Raw genomic sequence first — 10,072 nt, forward strand, 5'->3', positions numbered from 1 at the left:
GAAGGCCAGTCCAGAACCATTCTTCATTGGTTAGCATGTCCGCCTCACAGTTAAGGGACCCGAGTTCAATTTTAGCTGGCTGCGGACTCCCTGTGTGGAGTTCTCCTCGAGCCTTTTGAGAACATTGTTCTCAAAAATCTGTTGAAATTGACCGGAATCTATACGAGCTTCAACTTCCTGTACTGACCACACAGCCCCAAAGCATGATGGAACCATCCCCAAATTTGACTTTAGATAGCCTGTATTATGTCCAAATAGCTCTACTTTATTAATCCACATGGACTCATTCCAAATTGAAGCCTGTCCCGCTGTCTTTTAGCATATCTCAAGCAACTCTGAGACATGTCTGCAGCATAAGGCTTCTTCTGCATTCATCTCCCATACAGCATCTCCTTGTGTAAAGTGCGCTGAGCAATTGATTGATGCACAGTGACGCCATCTTGCAACAAGATTATTTTGGAGGTCTGAGATGGTCTGTGGCTTGACTGTTCTCACCATACTTCACCCGTGCTTTTGTCTTGGCCTTACACTCCAGGCCTTAACTAGAACTGTGCATGTGGTCTTCTATTTTCTCACTGTGATGATGATGGTGGAAACTGACAGCTGACCCTTGACAATGAGGTGGAACCATTTTTGTTTTCAGGTCATGAGAAAACTGTTTTGATGCTGTCAATGTTGCCATGCTTCAGAGAATATGCAGAAGAGAAATAACTTAAAAAGAGCCACCTTATATACCCTCTCCTCAGAATGGCTTCAGCTGTGTATATATAGGTTTATTATATCAATGGGCTTACCAAACAAAATTTGTGTTCCAATAATTAGTGCTAAAGGTATTCAAAAAAATAAAACAACAAGGATTTTATTTGAGGAATTACCGCATACTTTCTGTAAATCCTGTGAATGTTATTTCACCTCTCAGACATTGTGTTATCTGCTCCATGATATATTGACCTGGAATTTTTTATCCTAACATCTGATGAATTCTAAATGAAAATCGTGTAAACAATCACAGATTCAGGTGAAAATGATCACTTTTTCATTCGACTGTTTAGTAGTATGTAAAACATCAGTCTAGAGCACGGGTTAATATAAAATATATACTTGCCAAATACCTGGATCCGACTCACATGAGAATTAAAATATGAGGGAAAAAAAACTGTTAAAAAAAATATCTGCAATTGATTTTGCCTTAGCTGCCTCGAACAATTCAGCAAATGCGCTATGCATTTCATGCGTTTCAATATAGATGAGAAGTGTATTTCACAAGTAATTTTATTCAACAGTGGTCTACTGTTTGTTGAATCATATTTAGTGTTCTGCAACCAATGTGACACAATGTTTATGCATGACATTACAAGCTAGTTTTCCCAAAAAACGGTTTCACTCAAAAGCTCGTGTAGAGAGTTCTCTTTTAATAAAACTTTAAAGCACGTAACACAGCTGTTAAGAAGAAATTTTAGTGGTTGTATAGAAAAGTAATCAACATTAAAATACATAACTGAAAAAGTGCACATTGAGTTAGTCTGATTGGTTCGGGCAATGCAATACAATATTAAGCCAGTAGAGGGAAGCAAATGTCTGTTATAAAAGACCGCAGATGAGTCGTGGTGTAGAATACAGCAGTCAGGAAAGTGTAACTCCTAAAATTACAGTCATCCCCATTAAAATATGAGCAGCTTGTAAGACTTTCCTGGATGTCATTAATAAAAAAGTGCGTTCAAAGTGACTTATAACGTAAGCTTGTGAATAGTACGATTCACATGATTTAAAAAGCCAGGCAGGCACCCAGGAGTTGTAGAGGAAGTTGTAAAATTATGTCAAATAAGTAAAGCATGCCACTTAGCTATGGGCTGACGGACTGAGCGGAACATAAGACTCAAGTGTTCATTTTCTGAATTATTGTCCTTTTTGATGGTTAACTGTCCAATTAGGCGCTTGGATGATTTCTTACTTGAGTGAGTCTCAAAAACGGAGACCAAAATTTTACACTGTTGCACAGTGAATTCCGGCAAGGAGAAAACAAGAACTTCGTTGAAGACAGTTACTGTGTCAAGCGCCACTGCGGAGGTTTTCTGGTACTTCAACTTGCAGCGGTTGCACTGCACGCTGACCCTAACATGGAGGACTGCACAACACAGAAAATGTGCATTAAAAACTCAACACTTTGTTGTTATTATTATTGTATGTTGTGCCTATTGAAGCTGCTGGCTACATTTGTGAGGGTTTTGTGTGTTACCTGCATCCAAGTGAAGGTCCTTTTGGACTGTTCGGACCTTTAACAATCCAACCTCAATCCTCTGAGATGTTGGGAGAAACCTCAGTGACAAAAGAACTTCGCCAACAAGATCCTGTCAATTGGGATTACACATACACATATATAGTGTATATAAAATGGCACTGCTATATAATTAGACAAGTAACAGAAAGAAACAGTGACAGAAAAGCAATAGCACACTGGATTTTGAAATTGGATTTGTCATTCAAAGGGTCATTACTGTTTCTATGGATAAAAAAAAAAAAAAAAAAAAAAAAACTACTGTAACATTTTCCAAATCTTTAATGCCTTTGAAAGACAGGTGTTTGCTAAACAATTACCTCTTGACATGTTCTCAGTAGAGTTGTATTCGGTATGCAGCAGGAGAACACATCATGAGTTTTATGGTTGCTTAAACTGTGTACAACAAAGTCTATTTATCATAATAATATCCAATGTTTGTGAATGAGTGGTGATATTAAGGCCACTGATTGTGTAGTAGTGGTTCACAACGTATTGACATAGTGAGTATGAATAGTTATTTAGCACAACAGTATACTTGCTTGCATGCTTGTTATCAGCACTGTCAAAGACTACGTGCACTTCTACTACCTGCCACTTTTAATGAGGACCAAATCTTAAAATGTACATGATTTTGTGCATGTTTATGAAAATCCCACTTGTGTTTGTCTTTCCAAGTGGGGCTTATTTTTACCTTCTGTGGGGTGTTGAGCATTCCCTTTAGCTCCAGAGGGTAAGAAATATTCAGATGTTTGAGAGGGATCCTCACCTCTCCCAATGCTACATGTCTGGAAAATTTGTCAAAATCTCTCACCTAACACACACAAACAAATGAGTGGGGTTAAGTTAGTGTAGTTATTTACTTGAATAAGTAAAGTACTTAATATTCACCAATCAGAGCAGCGCTCCCAGCTATACAATGACAAGAAAGGAATTCGATGCTATTTTATTTTATTTTTACTTTATGTCTTTACTCTATAGCAGGGGTGTCAAACTCATGTTAGCTAAGGAGCCACATTATGAAAACCTATTGTCAAGTGGGCCTGAGTAGTAAAATTATGGTATATCACTTAAAAACAATTACCCGGTAGAGTCTTTTATAAGTAGATTTTTTTTTTTAATAAGCTCACTGACCTTGTGCAAATTCCCAGCAAATAACGGTAGTCAAATGTAAATATATTGTTGTAAAATATATAAGTATAAAAACAGTAAAATACAGTAACTTCCTTTTTGTTCCTCTATAGATCCTAAATATTTTTTCCTTATATTGCTTGAAAAGAATGGACAATTTCCACAAACTCTTTTCCATTTGTTCAAAAAATACATATTTTGAAGAGAACACATTATCAACTTCACTATCAAGATCAACTTCAACTTCTTTATCAAGATCAACTTAAAAAAAAATTGTAAAGGAATAAATAAATAAATAAATAAATAAATAAATATCCAATTGAAGGGAAATGCCCCAATCGAAATATGTAGTTGTAATACATATTTTCAAGGAGTAAAGACAAGTGCAACGAAACAAAATAAACTAACATTTTGGGCAGTGGCATCCACGTAATGACAAACATGACACAGGAAGATGTCACATTGAATATGGAAGCACTGTGTGCTAACTACTGAGCTGTAAACAAAGACATATTGTTTATTATACGACACTTACCACAGCCGAGTGTCTGGTAAGGACCCAGATGGCGACCCCTGCCCACTGTGAAAGTCTTTGGTGCAATCATAGGATTTTACCTGTTGCTGAGCAGTAGCACAATGAAGCTAGATGCTAATGCTAATGTGAATGCAAGTGTAGTACAGTATTCCATTTTGTCACTGAAGTGATCAGCAAGCTATTTCACACATTGTGACAACTTGTCACTTCGCTGGTAACAATTTTGTCTTTTGATAATAGCCTAACAGGTTGGGTCAAATATATATATATATATATATATATATATATATATATATATATATATATATATATATATATATATATATATATATATATATATATATATATATATATATATATATATATATATATATATATATATATATATATATTTAAACAAAGTCATTTGTGGGCTGGAATAAACCTCCTTGCAATGACGGATCCGGCCTGCGGGCTGTGTGTTTGACACCCCTTCTTTATATAGAAGTCTGTCCTGCTTGATAATCTTTCAAAACATAGTCTCGCACCCAGATTATTGTAATATAACATGAGTACTCTCTGGTCAAAAAGGGAGACAATGAACGGTAAATCATTTCCTCATACTGCCAAAGTGAAATGTGCGCATATTACGAAACCTCCATCCTGAGGACTAGGTGATCCAGCTCCTTTTCATCATTCAGAAGACAGGTGAACTGGTCTCCAAATAATGGGTTACAGGTGCCTTTAACAATTCGAGTCTGCCATTCCTGCAGCACTGTGCGCAGAGCAAGTGGTGTCCCTTCATTCTAAGAGGATCGGAACCATAAGACACCACAACAACAGCATGAGGTCATTTTGTAGGAGGTGCACATGGACAATTAATCTCACACACAGGGATACACAGGTGCATGAGCATCTTTTAGTTAAAACAAACATGACACAAAAAAATAACAAAAGACTATAAAAGGTTAAATAGGAGCCGTTAATAATAATAAAAAAAAATCCATATCCAAAATTGTTAATACCCAACTATACATATTTAATTCACTCAAAACTATTCAAGATCTTTCCCAGTTATTTACCTCCGATCCATGCTAAAATGATCTTTAAATCGCAAAAACAAACGATTAAAAATTGCATGGATTAAAAAAAAATACATGTATTATCACAATTATAGTTAGGCTTAATTTGTAATGATTATGTTGTCAGCCAGAGATTTGATCATTTACTTTAACCATTTTTAGCATGTTAATACTGCTGCTATACTACTACTTATAATAATAATAATAATAATAATAATAATAATAATAATAATAATAATAATAATAATAATAATAATAATAATAATAATTGAACCTACCACTTCATCAATGTAAGGCCCCTCCATTACAGATCCGGTCCAGAGGAGCTTTAGTTGGACAAACAGCTGAAGGCTGCAGATTTGTTTTTGCTGCTGTACCCCTGCCACCTTCAAGATGGTAACCACAAGATGGTGCTGCTGCGCATCATAGTAAACAGAATAATGTAGCCATCCGTTTGACGTCTGCGGGCAAAAATGAAGAAATCCGTTGATACTTTTCATTATATTTGTTGTTCAATTAATTGCAGTCTTCAACCAAATATTTGCTAATGTTATCGACTGTTCAAATGCTTTAAATTATTTGTTTCAGCATGTTTCTGACCCTTAAACATTGCAATGTATCTTTATTTTTTTTACTTGTTTCCATAGGTTCAAAGGTGTTTCTATACAGGACTGCCAAAAGACGTACAGCACTGCTTAAAAATCTATCGAGTTCGATTGTAAAGTGGTCTCATGAGATCTGATACACTAAGAAAGATATAAGAAAAGATTGATACAGACTTTATCCTCTGGTGCTTTTTGTTGAGATTCGATGTCCGTTTCAACATCCTCGACCTGCAAAAATAGCGCCCATGTTGAATATTCTTTTTTTTTTCTTTTGGCATGTTCATTTATTAGTTTGAAAAACTCCTGCATAATTCTGTATATTTTTAATCACATAAATTCACTACTTCTTCCAGTGGTTGGTCGAAGGGGCAGCGAGTGCAATATGGCAACCTACCTCCATCGCTAATGGCAAACGTAATGCAATAAGTGTTTATATTAGCTATCTATTAGCTTACTATTAAAAGGCTGCAATAATGAGCCTTTGAGTTTAAATGTTTATTTTCCTTGGCAAATGGCATTCCACATGACTACTGTGCTGTACGATTGTGCTTTAAGTTTGACTTTCATGACAATATTAATGTTTGTGTTTCACTGCATTGATTAAATTAAATACTTTCATTAAATAAATACAGTCACAAAATCAGATTTTTTGTTGTTGTCTTTTTCAGTCTGAGGATTAGTAGAGGAAATTACCGTAATTTCCGGACTATAAACGCCACTTTGCTCGCTCGGGATAGCCCTCTGTTGCTCAATATCTCACTCTCGCTCGCGATACTCCTCACTCCCTCGCTCAACATCGCGTTTGCGCAACATCGAGCTCTCGCTCGCTCCAGTCGTCCTCTGCGCTCGCTCAGTTCTGCTCACGCGTTACGTTTGTGCCACAAAACCAGCCAATCGGTGCTTGTAAAAGCACAGTGATTGACAGCTTGGTATCCAATGAGATTGCTTGTACGCTATCCGTTGACGCACTTTCGTTTGCCCTGTGTTCAACCGGAAAGGGCAAACGAGAGTGCGTCAACACGGACTTGGGCTGGAGAATTACTTTTAATACTATTAATATTACTGTATTGTATCATTTGACAGAAATACCTTGTTAGTTTTTGTACTTTGATAATAAAAGCCCACCTCCTCCCGCCCAAGTCGATGTGACGCACTCTCGTTTGCTCGCTCCGGGTGAACACAACAAGCAATCTCATTGGATAGCAAGCTGTCAATCAATGTGCTTTTACAAGCACCAACTTCATTCTCTTATTCAACTTAGACATACCGTATTTTCCGGACTATAAACCTAACCGGTATATAAGCCGCAACAGCAAAAATTGAGCAGAAAAAAATAAAAAATTATATATATATATATATATATATATATATATATATATATATATATATATATATATATATATATATATATATATATATATATATATATATATATATATATATATATATATATATGTTAAATAATGTTAGTTCTTGTCTTCAGCATGTTATCCAGTACTGCCTTTCATGCGTTTGACTTGTTAGCATTTTCGTGTGGGCTAGGTATTTCTCCTTGGTATATGTTAGCGTATGCAAAGGTTTTGTATTGAAAAGAACTCATTTGCATATAATACACGTTTTGTATTGAAATTAATTGCATTTGTGATTCAGTTATGTATTTGATTTCATCAATTTGTTTTTTGTACATTTTTGTACATTTTGAGGCAGCAGTCATAAAAGTATTTTTGAGACCCAAACAAGCAGAGGGCTTTCGTTTGTTTGTCGTTAATGGTAAGCTCATATTTTATATGCACTTTATATTTGCCATTCACTCATGAACTTTTGACAATTCATAGGTGTGAATCGGAAGTCATTTCAGGTATTAAAGCATCATACATCATACAAAGCAGACCGAGAAAAGCACAATATGTTGAATCCAAAGCTGTAATCTATTCAAAAGTGTCAATTTAAAAAAAAAAATACGATGGTTAAATATCATCAAGTATTGCACTGTGTATGTTCCTTAAACATCCATTCCAATCAGATCACTTCAAATCAAATAGTAGTGTCCTGTCATCAAAGATGGGAAATTCAGGTTCAGAAAGTAAAATCCTTGCCACAGTTTGGCTTTAGTCACAGGTGCTTCTACTGAGCTGGTAAGAGAAGAGCTCATTTGATTGCAGGTTGATTAGAAGAACCTGTAGCAATTACCAAACTGTGGCAGGGTTTTTACTTTCTGGTCCTGGACTTCACATCTCTGCTTACCATGAGTTCTCACCTTGATAGTCGGTATTCTTTTGTGCGCTCTTGTTATTTCAGCTACCTCATCTGTGTATAGCAAATCACCATTCACTACATTGAAGATTAGACATAAATGTTTTTATTAGATAATGTCTTCACAAATAATGTTATGTTTGCTATTATTCTAATCCTTGTGCTCACCTGCTTGAGCTCGAATGGGTACGGCAGACGGGCGTTTGAAGCATCTAAAAGCCTGCCAGGCCAAGATGCCCACCGCCACCAGAAGAAGAGCAACTGACAAGCCAAGGATGCTGTATTTCACTGCATCCGAGAAGGGAAACCTCAACGCTGCAGCAGATGTCAGAAACCTCCCAGAGAGGTAATAGCCCGATGAAAGGACTATCATTTTCTAGCTCCATGGGGGCTACAAACCAGTAAAACACAAGATTATTTGGCAAGGACTATCGTCAAAGCAAATATTTCAAAACAATTAACCACACTTGATACTGAGCAGAAAATTGAAGTTACACCAACTAAAATAAATAAATACATATTTAAACTGTACACAGCAGATGTTACTTAAATGAAAGTGGTCAACATTGTGGTATTCTGGAAAACACTTTATTATATGCATTTATTATTTTTCTTCAGTGTGTACAGCAGTACCTGAATACATTTTCGAATTTATCTGTACAGTGTCAGATTCAACCATCATGATGAATTTCTCTTGCTTTGGCCACAAAATTAAAACACAAAACACAAATGTTAGTCTTGGTGTTTGTCATTGCTGACAACTGCAAAACCTTCCAAAATGACCAACACAAACACAGTAATATATTTAGTGTATGAAGTGAAGCGTATGTCAGAACAATTTTATCAAAATTGTAAATCAAGATAAAAATCCATATTTTTTAAACCACTTCATTAAAGTAAAATAAAATATCTCACGGAAACAGCTGCATTAGAAATAAAAACACACTCTCACCGTAAAAGCAAATTCCAATCAAAATAAAGTTCACATTCATACTACAACAATACTCACGAATGAACAATAAAATAGCCAAACACATTCAAAACAAAATAAACAAACAAAAACCACTTACTTTATTCACTGGGAATCAAGGTGATTTTAGTGAAGCATGTTGATCCATAGCTCGCTTTGGCTGTAAATCTTTTTTGTTTTGTTTAAAGAATACAGCTGGAAACTCATGAACACCTCTTCCTCATTCTTTGAGACAAGACACACTCCCTTGCTCCAAGCTCTTCAAAAGCAAACTCACGCAAACACATAACAGGATGAGTTCCGCCACAGGCTTCTGGGAAAACTTGTTAGTTGAGATCTTGTTGATAATTTAGGAGGCAGAGCATGACTTGATTGGCAGACCTTTCTCTCTGAAAGGTTACTTTATCATCAGACCTGTGTTACTGTCAATAAAATGTACAAATAGCAGTTTCAAACCATTTATTAACTCTTTCAAATTCACTTAATGTGCCATGCAGGGGTTCTATTCGGTGTACTCGATATAGTGTATGTATCCAAATTTATACACATTAGGTCATATGAGAATTTTATACATTGTGACACCTCAACCTGGAAGTTGAATTTATTCTTTTGACCTTTGAAATAAAAATAAAAATTGTTCAAAAAGTTTTCAAATATAGTATTCAAATACAAAAGATCAAGCGCAGATGCATATGTGAGCAGCCCGTATACTTAATAGACCACTGTAATAGCCAATCGAGTCAAAAGATCGCCATCTAGAGGCCTCATGTTGAAAGTGATGCGTATGCTCACTGCAGCAAGGCTGTGCTATATTGACCAACCATGTTTAACGTTGGAAGTAGTTAAAAAGTTATTTAAAAAAAAAAAAGAAAAACAAAAGAAAACAGCATGTTGCTGAACCATGAGCTAACGGTCAGCTCATGGTTGAGCAACCATTGAGCGTAAGTACAAGCCAGACCCATGGACATTTAGAAGAAAATTCAAATTTACTCACTTTTTTTTAACCCACAATCGCTGAAGAAGAGCAAAACGGAATTTGGAGCGACGCGACTTCCAAGCATTGGCGTTTAGGTCAATACAAAAGGATTTATTGGAAATGTAATGCAGAAACTCTACAAGCAAGTCATTGAAGTCCTTCTGAGGAAAGAAAAAAGAATGGATTTTGTATTGAAAGAAGCATAGGACAACTGATTGAGTGAGTCAAGCAATTGATTTATTTATTTTTTCATTTTTAATATGGTT

General features: G+C 35.7%; 1 protein-coding gene across 2 annotated transcripts; it reads right to left on the reverse strand.

The window, feature by feature from the left end:
* Positions 1 to 1,392: 1,392 nt before the first annotated feature.
* syt19 (synaptotagmin XIX) lies at positions 1,393 to 9,095 on the reverse strand. Of its 2 annotated transcripts, none has more exons than XM_088417551.1 (9): positions 8,931 to 9,095; positions 8,029 to 8,251; positions 7,865 to 7,914; positions 5,782 to 5,835; positions 5,281 to 5,463; positions 4,577 to 4,726; positions 2,970 to 3,089; positions 2,237 to 2,348; positions 1,393 to 2,125 (listed from the first exon to the last, which is right to left on the reverse strand). In XM_088417551.1, the coding sequence occupies exons 2-9, from the start codon at positions 8,231 to 8,233 to the stop codon at positions 1,818 to 1,820; spliced, it is 1,182 nt and encodes a 393-aa protein (XP_088273677.1). In that variant the 5' UTR covers positions 8,234 to 8,251; positions 8,931 to 9,095; the 3' UTR covers positions 1,393 to 1,817. The 2 variants fall into 2 exon arrangements, with proteins under 2 accessions (XP_088273677.1, XP_088273676.1); XM_088417550.1 differs by having other exon boundaries at positions 7,865 to 7,938.
* Between the last annotated feature and the right edge of the window lie 977 nt (positions 9,096 to 10,072).

Source organism: Hippichthys cyanospilos, chromosome 6 (genome assembly GCF_059441005.1).
Source record: "Hippichthys cyanospilos isolate Australia breed blue-spotted pipefish chromosome 6, RoL_Hcya_1.0, whole genome shotgun sequence".
Taxonomy (NCBI): Eukaryota; Metazoa; Chordata; class Actinopteri; order Syngnathiformes; family Syngnathidae; genus Hippichthys; species Hippichthys cyanospilos.

Bases quoted from the DNA above. Each gene is read 5' to 3' on its own strand.
- syt19 (XM_088417550.1), bottom strand. From the start codon at position 8,233: ATGATAGTCCTTTCATCGGGCTATTACCTCTCTGGGAGGTTTCTGACA. The intron at 5,836-7,864 runs GTGAGAACTCAT...CTATTTTTGCAG, and splicing joins AAAGAATACCGACTATCAAG to GTCGAGGATGTTGAAACGGA. The intron at 4,727-5,280 runs GTAGGTTCAATT...CGATCCTCTTAG, and splicing joins GGCCTTACATTGATGAAGTG to AATGAAGGGACACCACTTGC.